Source organism: Rissa tridactyla, chromosome 2, assembly GCF_028500815.1.
Source record: "Rissa tridactyla isolate bRisTri1 chromosome 2, bRisTri1.patW.cur.20221130, whole genome shotgun sequence".
Taxonomy (NCBI): domain Eukaryota; kingdom Metazoa; phylum Chordata; class Aves; order Charadriiformes; family Laridae; genus Rissa; species Rissa tridactyla.
In genome coordinates this window covers 162593535-162618315 of record NC_071467.1, presented here as the reverse complement: position 1 = coordinate 162618315, position 24781 = coordinate 162593535, and the positions used below count along the sequence as shown (strand labels likewise).

The following is a 24781-nucleotide window of genomic DNA, read 5'->3' as shown; positions in this document are numbered from 1 at the left end:
AAAAAATCCCTTTTTCCTTGGAAATTTTCCATTCTCATCCAAAACCTACCAAGTAACAAAATCTCCACAAAATTTCAGATCAAATATCAGATTCTCGAGGATCTATAATTCAAAATCTTCATGCCCATGTGCTCCTCTGTGGTTTGAACCTCTCCTCTAGATAATAGCTCTGACAGAGAACCACAGTCAAGAGCTTGGCTGAACATAAAAGATCAGGAGTTTAAGGTACACATGTCAGTGTCCCCATGAAGGACAGCACCTTTTCCAACAACAAATATTTCCAGTTTATTTAAAATGTTCCAGATTCAATTTTCCATTAGAAATTAATTTTTTTTCTGTGGCAAATCTTGATATGAATTTTGTTGTTTGTTCCTAACAGAATTCTTCACACAGAGGTGAATAACTATTTTTCAGTTATCTCTAGGATGTAAACCTCTGCTGAGCAAAACAAGCTGCAATGGAAGCCAAGAGCCTTTCTCAGAGGCATCACTTATGGGCAGGGAGCGTTATACCGCTTCCAAGTGTATTCCCCTGCAAATTTCAGCAATCAACCCCCTTTTAGTGAATGTCTTGTTATTGTGATGATTCCCTCTTCCTCAATATCTAAAGCAAGCACACAGAGCCTTAACAGTGGTGTCCTCATCTTATACAGCCCGCTCACATCTTAGATTTCATGTAGGTCTGAAAAATGTCATTTTTGGCATGGACACACAAACCCCTGCAGGACATGGCTTGCCTTTCTTAGTCTTTGGCCTAAGAACTTCTCTTCTTCAGGCCTGAACTTGGAACGGAAAGTGTGCTCCAGGCCACGCAGGGGAGGTTGCGGTGCATTTCATTTCACCCTTGCTATGGACAAATTGGTATCAGTTACAAGGACTTCACTGACAGATGGTAACTTTTCAAACCAGAAGAATTAAATTGCTTTCTGTCTTTGATCTCTTATGACAGATAGAGGTATTTTTCTGGGGTTTATGACCAAAATGCATGTCTCAGTTTAAGCAGTCATCGTACTAATCTCAACCTAACTCAAATAAGGAGCTCAGTGATGGCCATGGTGGCTTTGGCAGTGCCCCAAGAAAGATGACAATGAGGGACTTACATCCCTTGCAAATCCTCCACTGGAGTCCTTCACTATCTGTTAATGGTGCACATGTAAAACCAAACAAAATTATCATGATGCACAGCATTTCACAAACTGAACCGACAGCAAAAAGTTCAACTTGTCCTGACTTCAGAATCTGCTGGGTAGAAGCTACGGGCTCAACTCAGGGATGGGACAACCTGTGAAATGCTCAGTCCTACAGACACCTTCACATTAGGTTTGAGCAGTCCAGGGACTGTCTTTTCCTTGCTGTCTTCCATGTCTATGATTCTGTGCTGTGGCTTTGGCAGATCTCACAAGCTAAGATGAGCATGATGCTTAGCAACTGAAACAGGAATATAAAGAGGGAAACCAACTGTTGGGGCTGCAGGGATGCTGTGAATGACAGGTGTTCTTCTGTTTAAGACACAGCAAGGAAAACGACATGATATTACTTCTAGAAAACTGGTATTATAAGTGATGTGCCTTGGGAAGTTTGTTCATTAGTGGCCATTAAAGGTTGTGATGGAAATAGGACAATAGCACTGGCATTATAGTCGTATTCCAGGACAGATCAGATGCACAATATGAAAGTGTGCTCCTTCTGCTTTGGCTACAAGAGCTTCAAATTATAAAAAGAATCTCAACCTAAAGTACTGTGTTTTGCCTCACTTGCATGGAGTATGAACCTTTCTGATGCACCAGAATGAATATTCAGGTTGAAACGAAGCGAGCAATTAGAGGAGCTCTGCACAGTTTCTGGTTGCGTTGCATATGCCTTACTCAGGTGTGCCTAAAGCCTAGATGTGGACACAGAGTTACGTGATGAAAGGCAAGAATGATGTGAGAACATGCCCTGTAGGTCTCTCTTGAATCCTTGATCATCCTTCCTTCCTGTGACTAAATGAAGAAAAACTCACTAAGACAGAAAAGATCACCCTTTTAATATCCTGTAATGTCTCTCAGTCCATCTCAGTTTAGGCATTATGTAAACTGAAAATGTAATTGCTTTAGGAGCAAGACAGAATTTTCCTGGAGGCAATTCAGCCCACAAGAGATCTGAATTAACCTCGGAAGAGCCTCTCTTTCCAGTGGCTATACAGGAAACTTAAAACAATTACATGCCTAATGAGGGTACTTCAGCTAGATGCCTGCATTTAGATGGGTTGAATCAAGGTTTAGCAATTACTTGGAGACCTTAAGAAAAACGAGAATTGAACTTCATCAGGTTTCCACTCCTAGAGCTCCCTTGTAACTATTGCAATAGCTGAAGAGGTTCATTGAACAAAGAGACTGCGCCTTTTAAAAAAAGTGCATCTTTTCAGATTTTTGACGTTTGAAGATATAGGTAGTGATTCATCTGGCAGATGTGAGATGTATCCTTTAGGATGAGGTGAATCGCACCCCAGTCTCCATTATTGGCTTGACCTACACAGACTGCAAAGGAAGCATAAATGTTGGTGACTAGTTCCGATGTAGATGTCTGCACTGGAGACATCCAACCCAATCAGAGCAATCCTAGCCCTATTGCTCTTCTTCCAGGGTCTTCCTGAGCAAGGAATAAAGCATGGGATGTGCCAGACAGAGCAGACAGTACATCTGGAAGATTCTGCAAGTTGAAATTCTTTAAGAACTGCTGATGACCTCCCCCAATTCTTGCAGAGTTACCAAAGAGAGAGAGACCTTCATAAAGCTAGGATTAGGAAACTTGTATCTCCTCTGGGGGAAGGTCCTAATAAAATCTTGCCAACTTTCCCTCCTATGTGCTTAGAGGAAGAAGCAGGAGAACTACTGCCCGGCGCCCAAAACCACCCACGTGTTACTGCTGATGAGTAAAAGTGTTTCTGAAACCGCACACCCATGAATTCAAATCCTGCTTCAGGCAGATGAAAGCTTGGAAATTATCCATATGTTTTATCTCACTTCACCAGGAAGGTTTCTTCAGAGAGAACTCAAAAGCTTAACAACTGAGAAATTTTCATCCCTTATAGGCTCAGCCAGCAAGCTCAGTCCTGAGAATTTAGAAGCGTATGTCTCTGACCAGAAAGCCTTGGGCTATTAAATCAACCAGGCTGGTCCAGGCTTGGGTGCAATGTTATGTATCTATCATGAATCTGGCATTTTTTCCCTAATTTGCACTTTCATTTTGTTTACCTGTCACTTGTACCCTCCTCCTCTGAGAAGGTGAGGATATGGGTTCATAATTGTAACCAAACCAATTTCAGCCAGACTTAGGCACTGACACGTGGTTGTGGCACACAGAACTGCCGAAACACCTGGGACTCAAAGTGCACTTGAACTTTGCTTTTCCCTTTTTCTTGCATTATCCATGTTTGCATCTCGTGTTCTCTGAATCCTAACAAAAGTGGGCATCAATGGTAAAGACAGACCTTAACACACCTTCATCAAAAGCACTGTGCTGGCCTAACTTAGTTGTTAGTGGGAATCTGCTGAGCACCAAAAACTGAGAGCCCTTCCTTGGTATCAGAAAAAATGCTAGGAGTTCTCTTTAGAAAATGCTAGGAGTTCTCTTAGCTTAGGTCTCCAAACAAAGCTGAAAGCTGTGGGAGACCTTGATCTCAGCCAACAGCAAATACTTTATCTGCTTGCTCTCATTACCTGGAAAATCTTCTTGGCATGATAGTCATCGACTTCAATGTTCACTTCTTTCAGGAAGTTCTTAAGCTCTTTCAAGCTCATCTTGTTGTCTTTGTTTTTATCAGCTTTCCTCAGGCAGGTATGAATCCAGCTGCAGGATGATGTAAGGAAATCTTTCCAGGTCAGTGCCTAGCCCAAATACCACCCTTCTGCTGCCCATGGCGGGGGGGAAATATCTTCTAAAGACTCTGAACCACCTCTCCAGCTGCTGTAAATCAGCATGCTACCACTGAACAGCTTACATCATCTCACCTTCTGCTCTGAAAGAGCAAAATGGGGCTTTGGCAGAAGCAAAATGTTCTGTAATAAAAGCGATCATGACCCGGGAGAAGCTTTTCACCATCTGGCCAAGGCTGGATCAGCTCTCTTTACCCTGTAGGAGTTTCTCACCACAGCCAGAAACAGTTCGATTTCTCTTTTATGACAGAAAGTGCATTCTGCTACAGACTGCTAAAAGCGGATAAAGGACGGATGAAAAGAGCTCCCAAGTGGAATTTGGTAAACTCGTTATTATGGATTTGATCAATACGCAGTATATCAAGGTGAACACTGAACAGAGATTCTCCAAAAGAAACATTAATATTAATTTTTGGACTCACCTTCAGCATCTGTATTTCTTTACCAATTTCTGCCTATATGTCCTAATAACTTTGTTGCGAGCAGAATGAAACCGAACTTTATAGGTCTCTGCTTCCCCTCACGAAATACACAGGGTACATTACTGTATCGTACTGTGATAATAGTTTGTAAGAGCTTGGCTTATAATAACTTCAGTATATCTATGAATCTGGACTAATTACTATAAAAAATGAGATGTTTAATGTGATGCGGGATAATTTGAACTGGGTCTCCCATGTTCTTTCAGTCTCTTGGGAAAATAATGTTAGACAGTTGAAATACCTTGCAGTTTTAAACTAAAAATGTGCTTTTTGCATCATGGAACTGACTCTCTCTAATTTGCTTTACTGTCAAATAAGAAAGGTCATCCAGAAAAATCTCCTATTTTTCAATAGAAAAACATTTGAAATAAAAATTTGATCTCCACAAATGTAACCTTCCACGTCTTGCATAGGTAGCATTGCTTCAAACTCATTCTAAAAAAAATCTTTTAAAAACGCCCAATCTGGATGTTAAGCAGAGTAAACGTCAGGATCAGCAAATTCCAGCTGAGACATTTAGTACCTTAACATGTTAACTAGATCTTTCAAAATAACCCCCAAAAAGGGCATTAACTGACAGCCTTTGGGGCTATAGACATAACCCTGAAACACAGTATTCACCACAGCTACCACTACATTCAAATATTTCCGAACTATGGAAACATGCGTAAACTGTTTGTAAGTATTGTTTGTCTCATGGAAAGTTGAACTTTCTGTCTTTAAAAATCTTGGCAGGTGCTAAACAATGACCTCACACTGCATCCGTCTTAGCCTGGTAATATTAATATTCCCCTTCTTTAGACATGGAAACCAAAATAAAGAGAAGCTACATTTCCCCAGCTCCCAAGGACAGTCCAGGGCACTGAACCAGGGTCTGTCTTGGACTGATTCTTCCCAGAAAACCAAGATCAAGTCATGAAGCTCCCAGAGGATGCTATGCTGGAAGCACAACACCGTCCACCAGCAGCTGTGCTCCAAAGAGCGCCTGCTGAGCATGTCAACATGGTGCCAGTGGTGGTGCCACCCATTCATACCTGACCCCCGCACCTCAGCTCCCCTTCACAGCCTTCCCTAAAAATACAGGCAGGAGTAACATGCAACTCTAGTGAGCCAAGAGGAAATCCAGACTGTCACAGCCAGAGGTGAGCGGCAGGGTTGGATAACACTAGCCGTGCGTAGAAACTACTCTGTCTGCTCTAACCACTGCAAAAAAACACCTTTTTTAAAAGTCTGCAGTCATTTCCACTGATCAGGAGCACGCAGAGGTCATGCACATATCCAAAGCTGACTCTGGAAGGCACTAAGTGGGCAGTAAATGCATCTGCAAAAGAGTATGCCCAGGTCCTGCCTGCAAATGGAAGATACTTTCCTGTTATATCCCTCCCAGGGCAGCTGATCAATGTAGGAGTGGAATCAGAGAGCTCAGAAAGAGCGTAGGCACACAGTGGACCCTCTCGCTGCAAGAACAAGCAGCAAAGAGAGAAAAAGGAGACTACAGACAACTGGGGCCTCAGCCTGTTGTTTCAGCAAACAGCAGTGTTCATTCCCGAAAACACCCAAGCTCCCCATGCATCTGGACATCCTCAGGTTTGAGAAAGCTTAAAGGAGCTGGATGAGCGCCAGCTTAAATTCTTCTCATCCGATACAAACACCATTTTGCAGCCCTGGTTGTGGGTCTTCTTTTCACCTTACATGCCTACTTGGGCCTGGGTGGACTAGGAAAAAGCTGGTCCCATTCCTGTATACATCCAGAGAGAGCGTTCTTCCTGCCTCTTGTTTTTGAAGGATCTGCCAGCTTCAGGGCTACCAGCTTTCTCTTTGAAACCAGAGAGGGATGACTGAAACTATCTGGCAGATATCCCATGAATGTGCTCAGAACAGAAATGCTGCAAAACTTCTGGTAAGTGATTTCCAACCAGAAGAAAAGCTCATACATAAATCTCAGAATCGAAGCAGATGGTGCCACGCTACTCAAATGAAAAGTCCCCTGTATTTTCTGGTCTAAAGTCTTCCCCGCACACATACCTGCTGTATTTGCTAAATAACCTATGCCAGCTTGTTGCAGGGTTGAATCTGAGGCTTAATGAAACAGTACTGTAGGCATAAGGACATCAGAAGTATTCATCAAGCATGTGGGAGTTTTATCTTTGTAGGAATACAGAACTGGAAAAGACACGTAAGACACTAAATCAAGTCCCTTGCTACCACCAGCAACTCCATCATCTTATAAACTGAACAAATCCCATCTGAAACCAGCAAGGTTTTTGCTTTCAATACTTGTTTTCAAAATCTTGCTCATTCCTTACTTGCTTTGCAAGGTTTCGGAGGCTGGAAAAGATACACTGCAAGGCAATTCTCAAGTCATGGGGGACAGGCAGGGGACCCAACACTTCTCCTTGTCTACCGACTCTTCCCCTTCTGTGCTCACAGATGCGGAGAACACTTCTGAGGTTTAAGGCAGATCTGAGTAAGCCCACGCTGCCAAGCAAACCCAGTGAAGACAGACTAAATTTAAAATCCCAGGCTTTAATTAAACATCATCAAATTTCAAATGAGAAATCATGCTGTTCTGTAATTCCAGGTTACATTAAATGGCCTGAGACAATCGCAGATTGGAAGCCAGCACTGCACGGTAATTACTATTCCAGAAATATGGCTTGCCTACCCACACTATTTAGCTTCGATTCAGCTTTCCAAAGAGAGAGGCACTTTTCCACGCTGGAAATTTACAGCCTTCTTCCCTTGCAAATGTCATTGTTATTTTTCCCCCCTTAGCAATCTTGTCTCTTCTTATGGAGAAGTATTTCAGCAACATATTCAATCTGACACGCTCCAGGGACAACCTTCTGTAGCCCAGATCTTCCCCACACACTGTGGGGTGGGGGAAACCTTTGCATTTAAAAGGAAAACTGCCAGGGTGCAACAGTTCCAACAGCATCAAAGTTTCAAGATTTCAACTTGTCTAGGGACTGCTCCCCACCACCACAGACGCACAACTGATAACGCTGCTGAGAAATGACCTTACAGCCTAGAGCTTGAAAAACCATCCAAAAGACACTCACAGTGCAGGAGACAAACACAGCATCCCGCACACACCAGAACTAACGGAGCCTGATTCCTTTAAACGAACAGCACTATGGCTGTGCAAGTGCTTATTAGACTTCAGAGAATCCAGAGAAGAGTAAAGCCCGATGAAAGCTCAGCATTTATGTGACATCTCCTTCATCATCAGTACGTTATTACCCAGCAGGGAACCCACATGGAGTGAAGCCTTGACTGAGGGCAAGACTCCCTGGTGCCTGCTCAGGCTCAGGCTCCAGATTTGTGATTTTCCCCAGCTGAGGATTTTGCATCTCCCCTGCTCCCCACGGATGCTTTGATGTTGAACAAGGCATGAAGCTCACGCAGCCTTATCTCACTGAGAGCACTCTCTGGTTTCCTCTCCGATAGCTGGATGCCTATCTTTGTGAAGCTTAAAAGATTTTAATATTTTATGACTGCCGTGGCCCTGTCAAATCAGGGTGAAATCAGCCAACAGGTTCATATGTCATGGTTAGAGCTTCAGATACACAGGGACTGCAGAAAACCCATCAAACACTGCACCCACAGATATTCTGTCTTTTTATATGAACATGAGACCTGTGGTCACAAAGCAACTTACTGAGTGAAATACAGCCCCGGGGAAAATTCCCTGTGAATTCAGCAGAGCCAGGATTTCACCCAATAACTAACTCACTCTCCATTTCACAACTAATTCACTCTCTTTTCCTGCTCTGCTACTTTTCCCTTCAGATGTCTGCATTGTCATCAGAGCAATTGCAAATTCTTTTAGGGCAAAACTTCCATCCGTGCTGAGGCAAATAAGAAGTAGTTTCACTAAAGTCAGTGGAGCTACCCCAGAGTAAATTTGGCAGTTGGAAGAGGAGAATCAATTCCCTCGCCTTGTATTACTGAGAAACACGGTAAACAGTACAGGCTTTTCATGCCTTGCCAAGAAGGGCCTGACCTGGAGTTTACTGCAACGCAAGTGAAACAGACCCCTGAAGAATACAAAAAATAATGATTGTTTTATCTGGAGATCCCTGAAAGAGGCAATTCTTCGCTTAAGGAGCTATGTGAAGCCTGAATCCACTCTTGCTTCTATCACTGTAAAACAGGGGAAAAAAGCACCAGGGAGTTTGCCCGGGTGCAAAATCAGTGCGAGAGAAAACCCAGTGCCCAGGGTCAATAGGAAAAAAGGGGGTTAGTCTCCTATCTCCACCCACAGAGAAAGACAAGTGCATCTTTGTGTGTGATTAATCACTTCACAAGGCAAAGGATACTGTTGGAGTTTCTGTTTCTGGTTCATGGAGTTGCTGTGGGCTATGATTTTCCCAAGGCCGGAGATCCAGTGGTTGGCATCGTCCTCCGAACTCGCAATGAGGTCCAGGTTTTTCCGCTGGTCTTTGAAAACGATGGAAAAGCAGCGATACTCTGGGACATCCTTGGCGTATTTTTCCATACCTTCTGTTTTATGGCCTGACCTCACATCCCGAATATCTTCAATGGAGACTGTGGAAAGAAAGCAGAGCCTGCTGTCAGCAGGGGTTCAGTCAGCCTTATCTCTACTTGGTGAGGGATATTAAGAAATTACTCTTTCTCCTGTTCCTGCATCCTCTGGAGGATTCCCTTCCCTTTCCCCCCTTCCCCAAACTTTAGTACTAAAGAAAGCTCAAATCAAAAGGAGCAGAAAGAGCAAGAATTTCCTTTTAAAAAAAACAACCAACCTCTTTCCCCATGTCCTTTATTTAACAAAGAAGCCAAATATGCACTAGATGCCATACTGTGATATCATGTTTATGAGATACAAATCACTGCCAAGAATTTGGTTCCAGTCCTTGGAGCAACCCTGATTTGATCTCTGCCCCCATCTGAGAGCAGGGAGAGCAGAGCTGTGCCTCCCTGTGAACACCATCTCACAGGAAAATGAGAGGCGACTTCAGTAAGAGCAGGACAGGGACCAAAATACTCATTCTTTAGTTTAAAAAAAAGTGAGAAGGTAAAATTTAAAATCCCTTATATTATTCTCAGCCACACTAGTGCAAATAGGGAGGGAAAAACCAAAGCTTCAGAGCAGTTGGTGTCACCCATACTCCATCCTCACCCCCGTCAAGGGTAGAATTGATCCTCTCTGCTGTTAGAAAGCAAAACGTTGTTTTCAGGACCATCCTTCCCCATTTCCATCTCTACCCTTCAGCTAGTGGCAATGAGCCCTGAGGTCGCACCAAGTTTGCAAAATGCACATACAAGGCAATCCAGAAAGAGCAGTGCATTCAAGAGACTACATTACTAAACAAATGTAAGTAACGGAGACACGCCGACATTGTCCCTGAGAGCATGCAGATGCCCTCAAACTGTGCTGAAATCAGGCAAGCTCCCCGCAGCATGCACCCCCTTTCACGGAGTCGTTGGGCCACTTAATACATCTACAGAGGACTGAGAGGAAAAGGCAGGAACTTCTTCATCACACTTGACTGCTGAGAAAGGTTAAATACACACAATAGATGGCAAAATGCTTGCAAACAGTATTGGAATCCATAACCGAGAAAGTCTCATTGCATTTTCTTGGGTGGGAGACAGACTAGTTAACGTTTTGTAAACATCTACCAACACCGTCTCAGGGCACACATAGAAAAGGCAACACAGCTGAGAGATATTCAGCCATCTTCTATAACAAGCATGCCAAAAAATAGGTATAAACAACACAATAATTTGAAAAAAAATATTAACTTCTCCTTACCTGAAAATGTAAATTACACGTAAAAACTCTTTCCTGTGTCACAGCTGTGTGAGATCAATTTTATTTCTGCTTATTGTGAAGGAGCTTCATTGAAAAGCAGTATGTGAGTGTAAAATATCCCCACTGTTTATCTGAATAGGAGAAGTTTGCCTTTAAACATCCATTTTATCTGCTCCTTCATTTAAGCTTGTGCAATTTCACCATATAAAGTGCCCAGTTCATTCAAAGTCAACACTGCTAAAAAACACAACTCGGCACCCACCCTGCACGTTTTTAGCATGGCTGCCCTGGGATAATCCAAAATTCATCAGATCCTCATTAGAGTTTGAAAACATTCCTTTTTTCCCCAAGACAGTCATGATAATACTCAGCTGCTGGGGGGAAAAAAAAAAAAAAAATAACCAACAACCCCAAACTTCACTCTTCAAAAAATCAGTGACTTCCCAAAACCAACACTTGACATTTGCTTTAAATTCCCAACACATGTTGGGGTGGTCAAACATCTTCCACAGCACTTGCTGGTTTGGTTCCTATACAAGAGCAAACCGTGAGGACCTTCCTTGAGCTGGCAAAGCTCCTCCCTGACAATTATGAGCAATTATCTTTGTGTGGTCTTTTATGATCACTTTGTAAAGGCCAAGAGTTGATCAGTCAGAGGGGAGTGGAGGATGGTTGGGTTGGGATGGGATGGGCTGGGCTGGGCTGCTGTGGAATTACATTATCTGGCCAATTTACTGTAGAGTGAAAGTTTATGGTCTTGAGTACTAAAACCACCCTTGAAAGAAAAGTGTTGCAATTCCCTTGCAGCTGGGCTGCCCTGCTGGTGATTTTGCCTGTTAACTAGGACATTGGGCAAATGACAGTGATCGTGCCCTAGGTAGAACTACACCCTTAAAGTAAAGGACGCTATCATGTTTGGACGGATTCAGTTCAGTCAAAAAGTCTAAATTTTAGTTAACTCCCTTTTATAGCCAATGGGAAAAAAAAGCTTTTGGAACACAAATCCTCTGTCCTATTTAGACAAAATCTTTAGGGTAGTATAAATCATACCCTTAATCCATGGCTATAGTGGGCCCTTGATCAGAAAGGAAGTCCAGGCTGAGCATCTCAGATGCAGACATGTGCCATTCAGATGGTCCATAAGTAGGTGATTCTCCTCCAATACCAGTCTCTTCTTGTTATGGCTGTGCAAGGAAGGATCATCCTGTTCCTCCTCATCACCTGCCAACTGCTCAGCACTCCTTGGCTCATAGGAGTTATTGTCCCTTCAGAATGGCTAGCTAGTCTGCTTGTGCAATCAATTGCTAAACTTTGGGTTGGCAAAGATCTAGTGTTTCCAAGACTAGAAAATCTGATGTTAAATATTGGAAATTTAGAATGGATTCTTTGGAAACCATTACCTGGCAAAATGTATCCACTGGAAAAGAGAGCTGTGTGGGAGGAAAAAAAGATTGAAAACCTGTGTCTGGAAGGGCTGCCTTGATCTCTTTGGGGTATTCTGAGAAGAGGATGATAGAGGGCACAGAGCTCCTCAATGCAGAAAAGGTACAAGGAAGCCTGAAGAACAGGATTGATGTCTACCATAGTCATGCAAGTGACAAGGACAGAAACTATCAATGCAGGAACTGTTAAAAAAGCAGGGTAAGGGAGGGTACTTTTTAAAGCTTTCCATAGCTTGGTCATGTGTACTGCTTTCATCTATCATTAAAAAAGCTGAAGCCAAAGGAGTCGACCCAAGCCATCTGCAAATGTTATCTCTTTTCTGGAAAATCTTAACCCAGCATGAGTACATTATCAGCTGCTCCCAGACAGTGAACGTTCTGTATTAGCAGTCCCAAGCTAACTGTGTGCTCAGCTGAGCTATCTGCAAGAAGAAATCAGAAATAACTGGGGGACAGACATTTCACAGCAGAGGAACACTTACAGCAAATACCCATCAATCACATATCCCTGCAACCTCCCTGTTCCTCTCCATCACGCCACAGTGGGGAGGTAACCACAAGCAGAAGAGAATCTGGAAAGTTTGCATCTACTTCTCTTGAGTGTTTACGTCTGCTGAAGAGGTGGTTTGTGTAAAGCCCAAAACATGAAGCACAACACAAGGAAGCTTGTGTCCTTTCTGGCCTCCAAACATTGAGTCAACCAGGTTACATCCTGGTCAGCCTTCCTGGCTGCTGCGGATGCCGCTTGGCCAGTGTCACAGCCAAAGGCTCCCCACTGACATGGACATACAGCAGCATTCCCTGGAGCCGGTGAAATTACTCTGTCTGAACTAGTCTCAGGGATGATACCAACATACTACAGTTTGTATAACACTGTAGGTTTTAAGGGCTTTAGAATAAAGTATGTAAGTTTAGAAATGAAGGTGTGGTGAACTTTGTACTCTATGTTCTGCTTGCGTAAGTATCAGTAGAGCAAAGGAAGTCTGAGAGACAAAGGAGAGACAAAAGTCTGGCAACATAGAATCATAGAACATGTTGGGTTGGAAGGGACCTCTAAAGGCCATCTAGTCCAACTCCCCTGCAGTGAGCAGGGACATCTTCAACTAGATCAGGTTGCTCAGAGCCTCATCAAGCCTGGCCTTGAATGTCTCCAGGCAAGGGGCCTCCACCACCTCTCTGGGCAACCTGTTCCAGTGTCTCACCACCCTCAGTGTTAAGAACTTCTTCCTGAGGTCTAATCTAAACCTACCCTGCTCTAGTTTAAAACCATCGCCCCTCATCCTATCGCTACATGCCCTTGCAAACTGCCCCTCCCCAGCTTTCTTGTAGGCCCCCTTCAGGTACTGGAAGGCTGCTGTTATGTCTCCCCGGAGCCTTCTTTTCTCCAGGCTGAATAACCCCAACTCTCTCAGCCTGTCTTCATAGCAGAGGTGGCTCCAGCCCTTTGATCATCTTCGTGGCCCTCCTCTGGACCCGCTCTGACAGGTCCATGTCCTTCTTGTGCTGAGAGCTCCAGAGCTGAACACAGTACTCCAGGTGGGGTCTCACCAGAGCAGAGCAGAGCAGAGGGGGAGAATCACCTCTCTGGATCTGCTGGCCACAGTTCTTTTTATGCAGCCCAGGATGCTGTTGGCCTTCTGAGCTGGAAGCACACATTGTTGGCTCATGTCTAGCTTTTCATCCATGAGTACCCCCAAGTCCTTTTCCGCAGGGCTGCTCTCTACCATGTCATTCCCCAGCCTGTATTGATAATGAAGATTGTCCTGACCCAAAGGCAGGACCTTGCACTTGGCCTTGTTGAACTTCATGATGTTTACTTGGGCCCACCTCTCTAGCTCGTCCAGGTCAACATGCAGTTGAGCAAGATAAACATGAGATAAACCAACCTTGAAGGTAAGAAGGAAGTTAAGATGAGGAATGGAACCCTGCTCAACTGAAATTTGCACATCAGCAAACAACTCCTTTTCAGGAAAAACAACCTCAAAAGCTGGTCCAAGGTTAAACAGCAGATAGGGTTGGAAGTGCCAAAACGACCACCAGGGACCACCAGAGACCATCGACTCAATTCATTAAGCATGCGTGACTGGGAGGAGAATATGTAAATGAATTCAGGGAACTAATTAAGATATGTACTTTTTTTTGAGAAATGTAGCGAATATGTAAATATTATGACCATAAATATGTCTGCTCTGTGTTGCCAGACAGACATACTTTGGAGGAGCAATCCCCGTGTGTCTCCAACACTGCAGCTTTGCCAGTAAAGAATGCCTGCTTTCTAAGATTTTCAAATAAAGTCTTAGAGAGTTTTATTTGCCGCTTTTACAGTATCAGGGAGATGCTGAGAACTTTCTTTTTAATCCTCCTCTAAATTTTCATCACTGGATACTGCCCTTGTGCTCCTCCCTTGCTAATTCTCGGCCCAGTGCCCTTTTGTTTCACCCATGGCATTAGCAGGCAGGTATGAGTCAGGCCTGCAGAATGCAAGAGGCCAGGTTTGACAGCCATGATGTGTTCAAGCAAACAACATGTATCTTTTGGGTGTCTCTTTTGATCTGGGTTTCTCTCTGCATGGCTTTCAAGGAGCTTGCTGTTACACTTGCAAGCTCATCTCCTCATGCAGAAGGACGAGAAACACCCCTCAAAGCAAAACAAAAGCTGTGATTCCCACGGATGTGCCTGTAACCAGACTCAGCAGGTCTGCAAGTACCCAAGTCCAAAACAGTGACCCACAAAATCTTGCTGAGCGGGTGCAGAGCCTCACCTGTGCCTCTGCATGACCAAAAAGCTTTCCTGTGCCCCAGAAGTTAGTTTCTTCCTTCAAGTGGCCCCTGTGCAACAGGATTCCCACCTCCCTCCATCAAGACCCGGGCTGGCCTGACCACCCTCCACGAGGTGTCCTCAGACACACCCCAGTGCCAGGATTTCTGGCATCCCTCTGCATGTGCAGAGGGGATGGCCATTTGTGTGAGAACCATTCCTGCGGTAGGGAGAGGGACACAAATTCCATCTCCCCATCACCCTAAAGGCTGTAACCCCACAGCTTTCAGGCTTCGGGAGTGCATCCGAGTCACATGTATCTACTGTAAGCCAAAAATACCAGTGTTGAGGAGCCAGAAGGACAAGCCTGACAAGGTGCCTAATGATTAGAGCACTTGTCCGGGAGATGAGCCCTGGCCACTGGTCTCTCCGTCTCTTCTTCAGTCGCTGCTCCTAAAGTGAAACGTCCAGACTGTGCTGGGGGCGTGGACAGTAAAACACTTTGGTAATCCTAAAGAATACAGGGAAAGGAGGAACTGAGGCATAAAGCAACCACACTTTGCCTTCCTCCCGTGTGACAGACAGCGCTTTGAGAGGAGATATTTTTTCGAGTGTCTTACAGAAAAGAGAGAAAACAAGGAACTGAACCTACATCTCCTGCAAACCACTGAGCATGTGAAGGACAAGGACCAAAAGGTGCTTCTCCTTCCTTGTGCCTTTGCTGATAAAGAGGGAGAGGAGAGTCAATGTATAGCGATTTAGAGGCACTGCTGGCCTTGAGCTGGCCTTGAGTTACCCATGAGGGGAGGGGGGCAGTTTTTTCACTCTGGGAGAAATACTCCTCAGATCCTTCCCTTTCCTTATCCGGCCTCCCTGTCATTAGCAAGCGATCTCTGCAATGTGGCATTCAGTCACGTTGAATTACATCCCACTCTAATTGTCTCAATAAGCCACTTCTGTTTACTGTCAGGAAATGCAGATGAGAAATGTAGTCAGCTGTTTAATGGCTTGTACCATATTTGCACACGATACTGCAGAGGGATCAGACCTTCACCAGCTGCAGCTCAGCCAGGCTGGCTTAGCATCTTTGTCAAGAACAAATGAAAGCCGCTACCTGACCCCAGGACCACCCTGCCAGCCAGGATGGCTCCAGCGGTACTACACGGATTTCACAAGATACGGAGCGTGTGGGGCAAACGAGCACTGCGTGCTGCTTCTCTCTTTGGTTTCACCCCAGAAAAAGCAGTTTAGTTGATTTCAGTTTCACCATAGGTAGCTGATGCTAATGGCCAAATGCAGTTGTGATCAGGACCTTTGTTATCAGCAGGAGCTGGAACACTGTCAGCTCCCTGGTCCGGGAACACCAAAGGCTATCCATCACCCTCATCGCTGAGGGATGCTTTAACATAATGCTTCAAGGGTGGGTTTAGCACAAGCCCCACTGTGCTGTGCCTTCTCACCCCTGACCGCGTTGCGCTCTCGCCTCCCTGTGTGTGAATTACTGCAGGTCCCAGCTGCTGATTCCTCATCACTTCTCTTCTCCTCTCCCCCTCCACTGACTTGCTCAGCATATCATTGCTTTAACTTGAGATCTGCTGCACAGCAGTCTGCCCTCATTGCTGGTGTGTGTCACCATCTGACAACCAGTGATATAACGCACATGTAATTTTACAGGTTGTTTGGAAATGCCTTTTAATATAAGACCTTTACCCAATCTTTCTGCCTACCCATCACAGTTTGGGGCGTTGATGTAAATAGAGTGATTTCTATTTACATTCCTTCCACACATCACAACCAGGGCCCTGCAAACTATTTCTGTAACTAGTTCCTACTTCTCCTGCCATTACAGTGCTACTAAATTTGGATCTAAGGCTCTCAACACTTCTGTCTTTGCATTTAACATATGCTATGGAGAATAAGGTCAGTATTTGTCAGCACACTGCCTGTGATGAAAACTGTCCCAGCAACGCATGCGGTGGCCTGATTCAAAATTAAATCGAAAAACCAGGCAGCTCTGCATTTGAAATGATTTGTTTTACGGATTGAGTGATTTTGATAAAAACTAATGAGACCCACAGACAGACGGTTTTGTTTTCACAGCTGATGGCTGCCTTGCATAACACATTCACATCAGCAAATATTTTTCCAGGGACAATTACATGTCTGACCATGAAGCAATGATTCCTAAAGAAACTGCCTGACCAGTTCCAGAAGGAAGGTGTAGGTGCAGTCAACTGCCTGCTGTGTGCATACAGGTTGCTGAGAGTTTCTGTTGACTTTAGGCAATTATCAGGACTAATTTCAAGTTTTCACTTCTTGACTTGAGCAAGCACAGAGCACTACCACGTCCTTTCTGTTTTTCTGCAAGCAAGTTCAGGGCATTAATTCAATGGAGACAATCATTCATTCTTCCACAAAAATGGTATGGTATGTTCTTTGCATGGCATTTAAAGGGCATTCTTAAATTTCACAGGAACCCAAAAATGAAGGAAAAAGGTTTCTGCTGAACACTGTTGGTAGGCTATAAATATAAAGCTTTTGTACTATTTTTGAACCATGCACAAATATCCTGTAATTGGGCTGGAAGTCATAGGAACTGTAACAAATTCTGTGCATTTTTAATAGTAAGCATAATTAATCATTAGATCAAAATATCAATCTCTTTAAATAATAATACAAACACCACTTGCAACATTCACTTGTGCAAATGAATTTATCTCACTTCTGTAAATTGCTCCCCAAACTGATCCTTTTAAACAAAATACAGAAAAAAAACACCCAACAATAGTAGTTTTTAAGTAAAGCTTTTGGCCAGAAATGGAAATATTTCAGCCAAAACTCCCAAACTTCTTTCTTGACTACACTGCTTGTGACTCAACGACGCACCCCCAGTGAGTCATCCTTGGTGTAGTGTGTGAAGCTCACTCAAGGCTGTCATGGAAAACGTCATCTCCCTGAGCCTCCAGCAGAGAAGGAGTGCAGGAGGCAGCAAAGCACCAGCTTCTCCGAGGCTCCACTGTAGCACCCCTAAATATAAATGACTCATTCAGTCTATTCCTTCTGGCTTTGAGTATTCTGCTTCTCCATCAAATGCTCAAAAGGATGTTTCACTGGAAAGTTTTCAACCACCCTTACAAATCCCCCAGTTCAGAGAGTTTTTAAAGGAATTGAGTGTGGCTTAAGTGAGCTCACGATAGGGATTTCAGCTGGTTTAAGGAAAGACTTTCAAAAATCGATTTCACTGAAAGCAGCACATGCCTTTTTGTTCTTTTTCATGTAGATGAGACCTGATATTTGAGCACAGCTAAACAAGACAGTGTTACTGACAGGTTCTTGCCCTTTGAACACAAGTCCCTCTACCTCCTTTGGCTCCCCTCCTCCCCACCGTAGTGATGCTCAGAAGTGAACGGGCTCTGACTGAACTAGCTGTTTACCAGACCCCTTGCACAGACCTTTTCTTTGCCCCAAAATTGTTAATCCTGCCACTTGAATTGTGTTGTTTCTGCCCTAGGGAGAAAGCTGTCCCATGTGTAAAACCCTCACGGACCAAAGAAGCATCCAACCTGACCATGGCTCTATACAACATTTAAGATAACAGAGAGCAGCAGTTATGGGCCCAGTATGCAGCTCAGACACACGATGTAGCAAGTTATGGTGAAATGTGGATTTTTAAAGGTGCTTTTGTGAAGCCCTTCTTGCCCAGCACTGCTACGTTTCTGCTGGAGCCGAACAGAGAGTACACACAGGGCATAGCATGTTTGTTGGAAAACTGGCCATTTAAGATGCTTCAAGGGTTTTTGGAAAAAAACCTGTTCCCTTGGGTCTAAATGGAACATACTGAAAAATAATGGATTTTGGATAATAAGGAAAAAATGGATTAGGTTCTACCTGCAGGGAAACCATAGTGAAATGGCAGCCTATCCCCCACAAAGCCCTGTGGGTAAATCAGCTATCAAGACAGCATCCAATCTAAATTTCCGGTTGTTTAAAATAAAGACAACAAAGGAAGGTACTGGTTGTACCCCATGCATCTGATCCAGACAACATCTGTGCCTGTGACAACCCTGGTATGTTGGGTTTTTTAACTTCAAGCATCTGAGATTCTTCTGTCTAACCTTGGCAGCCCCCAGTTTTATCTACTAGACACCACCACACAATGGTTTACAAACAGCTTTTCTGCATGATTATAAGAACAGTAACAGGAATAACAGGAAACTGTCCGAACAAAAACATAACCCTTACCCAACCCAGACTTTGCTCCTCTGAGGTGCCTTCATCTGCTTGCTCTCAGCAATGCTGCAGATAAGATTAGACTTGCTGCTAAAACCTCCCAGTTTCCATTCTGCTCATTCTTTTTCCTTCCTAAAAAAGGCAGCTTATCGGCAGTTTTAGAAAGGCTTTGTACTGGAGGGCAAAGTTACTGTCTGTTAACAAGGAAGGGTGACCCTCTGGAAAGACTCGCCTTGAAGTCCCTGATTTTGAGTATCAAATCATGACCCTGCACTCTTCCTCTGCTTTTTGACCACCTACACACACCAGACCAAATGAGAAGGCAGCTGTAGTGACAGAGCTTGCCGGAGGACAGAACACTAACCAGGGGTAATCCTCTCTATACCTAAATCCAAAGCAGCCTGGTGAAATTAAAAGCTCAAGAAAGAAACTCAAACCAACCGATCACTCCGAAAACTTGGGAATGGAAGGTCTCAGAGGACCAACAGAGGAGAAAAGCATGGGAAAATGGATGTCCTTGGGGCTATGGCTTGGGACTGGGCAGGTGTCAGTCCTGTACTCATGTCTCTTGTTGACTTCCACGTTCAGATGCATCCAGGGTACCTGTTCAAAGCAGCCCTGAGGTGGTCCTCCAACCTTCCCAAAAGCTTGCGCCACAACTGCTGGCATAGCTTCACATCCTCCCAGGAGTGTGTGGGACATGGCCCGCCCAAGCACGCTTGGTAGGTCAACCTGGCACCAGGCATCTGGCACCAGGCATGTTCCCACAGCCATCTGGGTGTACGGGTGCAAAGCCAGCCCAGCTAGAGCCCTGCCAGAGCTTGCTTTTTCAGAGCAGCAAGGATAAGCTTCTCAACTTCTTTGTCTCCCTTCCTGCTAACCCAATGACAAAACAAGGAATCTTTCTCTGTGGAAAGGGGTGCATACGTTGAGGCATTATGGAGCGTACGTGTGGGTGTGAGTTGGTAGGCAATATTACTCCATCTTTACTTTGCACTGAGGACACTCCCATGGCACAGCAAGCTCTTCTTCCTGCAGTGGCACTGCCTCTGTCGCCAGCAGTGTGGAAATGTTGGTTGTGCCCAGTTAGCAAAGTGTATCTTCAGTGTTGTAAATCCCCACCCACACAGATACACTCCCAGCCTGTGCCCAACACCCAGCTCAAAGGATCTGATCTTGCTGCAGGGCTCTTATTGCAGCTCAGTATATATAAAAAAAGTTCCAGTTGCGCCAGGTCTCCATGCCACTGCCCCAGCCATGGAGGAAATGGTTCCACCACTGCCTCTCCAAGCAGACCTCAAAGTCCCTGGAGCCACAGCACAAGGACCCCCTCCCGTTTATTTCAGAGGACCAGGTGGGGTCAGGACTGTTACGGGAGTCGCTCTCAGACCCCATAATTTGGAAACTGCTGGCTCCGAGCACAGGAAAGCAAGCTCTGAAAGTCAGTCTTCTCAACTCACACCCTTGTTTGTTTTATAGCAAGACATTATCTAGGACTTAGCTTTTAAATGGGACACAGCTCAACAGAGCAGGCATTCTTAGGGAGCAAATGTTCACTAAGGCCTCTGCATTTGTTGTTGTTATCATGGGTTATTGCATTGGTACCTAAACAACTCAGCTGAGCTCAGGACCCTGCCACGCTGGGCACGCAGACACACAGTAAGGGACAGCCTCTAATCCAAAGCCTTTCATAGCTAGATAGAGAAGGAGAAATGAAATGTGTGGGGAAGGATGCACAAAGAAAATGAATAAGGTGCCCAAGGTCACGTGAGAAGAGCGTGGCTGTCAGGGTTACAAACCAAACCTATTTTGCCCTCCTACCTTACTCCTCCTACTGAAGATCATAGCACTTCTTGTGGGAGCGGGGCGGGGGGCATAATTTGGAAGACCCACCCTTCATTTCATTAATTGTGATTGTTACCAAAAAAATTGTGTAAATAACACAGGCGGCGTGTTCTACATTTCAACATGCCATAAAACATATTCCACATTATTCCTTTATCTCCTGGCTTTACAAGACTGTGATGATTAGTGACAGAGAAATATGTCAGAAAAATACCAAATGAGAAGAAAAAACAGCTATAAACAACTATAAACAGATACACACTCTGTCTGATCCCATTTTGACTGCACAATTGGGCTCCTGGGCGTTGCTGGCACAGAATGGTTTACCCTTTGTCCATACAACAAAGAATGTCATATCTGGATGTTTTACAGTGGGGCAGATTCTGAGTTTCCAAGATAAGGATGAGAACAAGCTTTCCTTCACAGAGAGATCTTCTGCCAGCCCTTGGACCTCCACATCTCTGTAGTTCCCTTGTGAGGTTTAAATGCCAGCTTTCCTAGGGGCTGCAGGCGGAAAAGAGGTGTCCCGGCAGAGCTCAGACCAACAGCCCAAGCGCACCATACCACACCGCAGATGCTCAAGCCATGTCTCACACCGAGCATTAGGTCTTGGGCACCTGAGTAACCCAAACTCTTGCTCTGGGGAAGAAACGAGGCAGGCAGGGCTGCTGAGCCCAGCGTGGCCCACCCCACAGCAATTTTAAGTGGTAGCTCATGAGCTTGGGAAATGCGACCGTTCCTGACTCGGCAGATTCCTCCCAGCTGTCTCTAGAGCTGACAGCATCACTCTGTGTGTTACGGGAGATGTGAAGGTCTGGTCTCATTGCTCCAAGCCCTACCTCCACACCGCAAACATGATGGTTCACCCCAAGCATCTCTGCCCGCAGTGTCCCGTGCCTGTGATGAAGCAAACTTTACTTACAGATCTGTGACTCTGGAGACCTCAGCATCTTCTTTGATTCCTGCCATATGGTTTTGCAGTCCTCCTGGAGCTTATAAAACCGCTCCTTTCTCCAAGAGCCTGACTTCACTTTTAGCAGCTGGCTGCCTTTCAGGAGGAACTTCAGATCCTTGTCATCTTTCAGGCCTGCAGAGAAACAGTATTGGTGATGTTGTAAGAGTCAACTCAAGAAATGCTGCACACAGGGTCTTCCCTTCCACAGGACACTAATCACAGATACAGACAGACCACTGCAGTGCAGCCAGGTCTGGGGGGGACAGCAGAGCAGAGGGACCCAGAAATCTGCCATGCCACACTTTACACTCACAAAAGAGACTGGAGCCTTGTAGATTTCTGAGATTGAGTCTAAAGACTTTTGTACTATAATTCTCAGGTGGTTTATAAGCATAAAATATCTTCTTCCCAGCAAATACAGTTTAATGTTAGGATGCAAAAAACATCAACAAAAACAACAACATAACAGTAAAAGCAGAGGACAGAAAGTTGTATAACTTGTAATTGGAGTACTGTCAGGAACTTTTAAGTGATTTCAAATCTATTCTGTGATAAATTTCCTTTGTGGAAACAAGAATACACAACAATATCTCTCTTCCTTCTCTGGCAAGCAGTCCCCTCCTATCCACATGGGAATTTTGAAAATCAGTGTCATGAAGCTTAGGACTTACGCAGATAAGTCTGGTGACAGGCAGCATCACATCAATAAGATAGCAATAAGGTAGCAACCATGCTCTCCTCATTGCCCGGCTAGTATCCGAGAGGACCTTTATCCTTCTTACCCTACTAGGCCATCACAATGTCAAGTAATAATAACCAGACCTTCTGGTTCCAGGAACTTCAGATTTCACATCTTAGGCTAGATTCAGGAAGACACTCAGACATCTAGAGACGCAACAGGCAGACTTTGAAAACATAGATTTGGCATTCTACATGGTTTTGAATGTCTCAGCAGTGTATTACTTACACATACCTAAATACCTTGGAGACTCTGTCCCTCAAACCAACCATTAATTACAGATCTGGAGCGTGTGGGCTGGGAAGGGTGAGAGCATGAAACATGAGGAACACATCCTGGGCTTTCTGTAATAAGTACCTTGCATCTCTCTGACATTGCATGAGAGGCTGGTTCAAAGCTGGTGAAACAGCACGTAACTCTGCAGTACTGACCAAGCACATCCCAACTCAATGGGATTTTTGCTAACCTTACCTTGACAATACAGATGAGATTGTCACTGATAACCACTTGGCCACTTGCAGCCACTTGACACTCACATAATGGGCAATTTCCCAATGCTAAGTAAACATAACGCGGGGTCGCACAAAGCAGAAATCCAAGTTAATTGATTTATGCAATAACATCTATATCGCAGTGTGGCATTCTCCTGTGACATTGGGCTTGTCCTTCTCTGGAAGATACAGCTGCCTTGAACTGTTGTTTTTTGAACAAGGCAATAAACTACCAAGCATTACTTCAGGCCTGCTTGAAAAACAAAACCAGCATGAGACCCAAGTGGCCAAATCCCCTCATTTCTGATAATTTGTACAGGAAACTGAAGTGCCAGGTGCTGCACATCACCAAGGTGGATCATGGTGTCAGCAGCAAAAAGCAGCACCACAAGTTTGTAATTGGGATACAATGGCCTAAAGAGAGCATTTTAGGTTGCCAAGAAAGCTTGACATCTCCATCAGAGATAAATATTAGGGGTGTCCAGCATCCACTCAGTGAGCCACTCACACAACCTTACCAGTTTTGCAGATGCCAAGGAGCATGACCAGAGCTGAGCCTGGCTGAGGCAGACAGAGTTGAAAGTGCCAGAGTGGGAGCTGGGATTCTGAAAAGGTGCCTGTGGCCTCTCTCTTTCCTCTACATTCCATTAGCTATCTCATTAATTAAGTGTCTTCCCATGCTACAGCATCCCCTGGGCCTCTTGGCTCATGTCTGGTCTGGAGGTTCCCAAGAGGAGAATCTGAATGCTTCCTCCTCTGGAAACCCTCTGCATCTTCACATCCCGACCATGAGAGGCATCGTTACGAGACTAGGAGGAGAACATGCCATCCTAGGGTGACATGAGGAGGAAAGCAAGAAAACCATCAATTCCTTTGGATGCCTATGTGCATAAATGTGTAATGAGAAATCCCTGTTAACTGGCATGTTTCATTACACAGACACTGCATGCAGCATGCATAACGTGTCGTGCTACCTGGACATCCCAAAGAGCTGCACCAATGCAATAAAAGCAAATCTGGATGGGCACAGGCAGTGGCCAAGGGCAGATTTGTCGCCTCTAGGCATGACTCACCCAGTTCAGACACAAGCTGGAGCTTCATCCTGCTCCAGCACAGCCTGGTCAGTGCATTAGTGTGAGTAAAAACTCCCTTTCCTCTTCAGAGCACCCACCTATGTGTTAGGAGCAGGCCTCCCACCCATCCTTCGCCACTGTGCCCAAGGATCATGCCAGGTTAAGTGACCCAGCAAAAGTGACCACTGCGCTTTGCAAGAGCAGAAGGGAAAGATAAAGAGGGGCAGTGCATGGTGAAAGCAAGGCAAAGATCAAAGATGGCAGGGAGCGTGAGTCAGAGGACAGTGAGAGAAGCCAGGGAAGGGATGGAGACAAGCTTGCCTCTAGGAGACAGCAGGTTTGGCCAGGAAAGGGTGAGAGGGCTGATCACAGGTGTCTAACGGCTCCGTCATTCCTTTGATGTGGGAGGCCTTTGAGATAGAGAGCAGTCACCTAGACCTGACTTCGGCCAGCGGTGACCCCAAGCACTCACTGAACCACCCCATCGTGGGTCTGGAGGAAGGAGAGGCATCCCCTTAACCAGGTGGACACAGCCTATTTCAGGCCTGCTCTGTGTCTGTCTAGCAGCAGTTCAAGCTCAGACAGCTAAACTGGCCGGGAAAGAGGGCCAGTGTTTTGGTCCCTGCCTCCTATGCCCAGTCCAATCACTGCCACAGACTCTTTAAATGACCTTGGGTGAGTCACTTTGTGTCTCTATTCCTATCTACAAAGCACCAGCATTCCGTTACGCCAGAGACGGAGCAGAAGATGCTCTGATCTGCTGATACAGGAACCGCAACTGCACCCGTGATGTGCCAGTGGGACATTACTTTCCGTTGGTCACTTGAGCTGCTTTCCAGGAAAAAACACCATTTCCCAGCAGAAACCTCAGTTCAGGTTTTATGCCTGAACCAGCTCCTGAGGATTTCTGCCTAACAACCCCGCGGAGATGAGGAGATTTGCTGTCCAGAGCTCCACCTCACAGCAATGGAAATTTGTATGAAAGAAACCAGTCATCATACACATATATAATTTAAAAAATCAAAAACACTCTGCAGCAGGACAAGGATATTGGTTTTCAACTCTATAACAA

General features: G+C 44.9%; 1 protein-coding gene across 3 annotated transcripts in view; it reads right to left on the bottom strand.

The window, feature by feature from the left end:
* PLCD1 (phospholipase C delta 1) overlaps positions 1 to 24781 on the bottom strand; it is a 57907-nt gene that overhangs the window by 22546 nt on the left and 10580 nt on the right. For all 3 annotated transcript variants that reach the window (XM_054192297.1, XM_054192296.1, XM_054192298.1), the window contains exons 2-4: positions 21374 to 21538; positions 8721 to 8949; positions 3701 to 3830 (exon numbers count right to left, since the gene is read on the bottom strand). In XM_054192297.1, coding sequence (XP_054048272.1) covers positions 3701 to 3830; positions 8721 to 8949; positions 21374 to 21538 — 524 coding nt within the window. The remainder of the gene's footprint in view (positions 1 to 3700; positions 3831 to 8720; positions 8950 to 21373; positions 21539 to 24781) is intronic.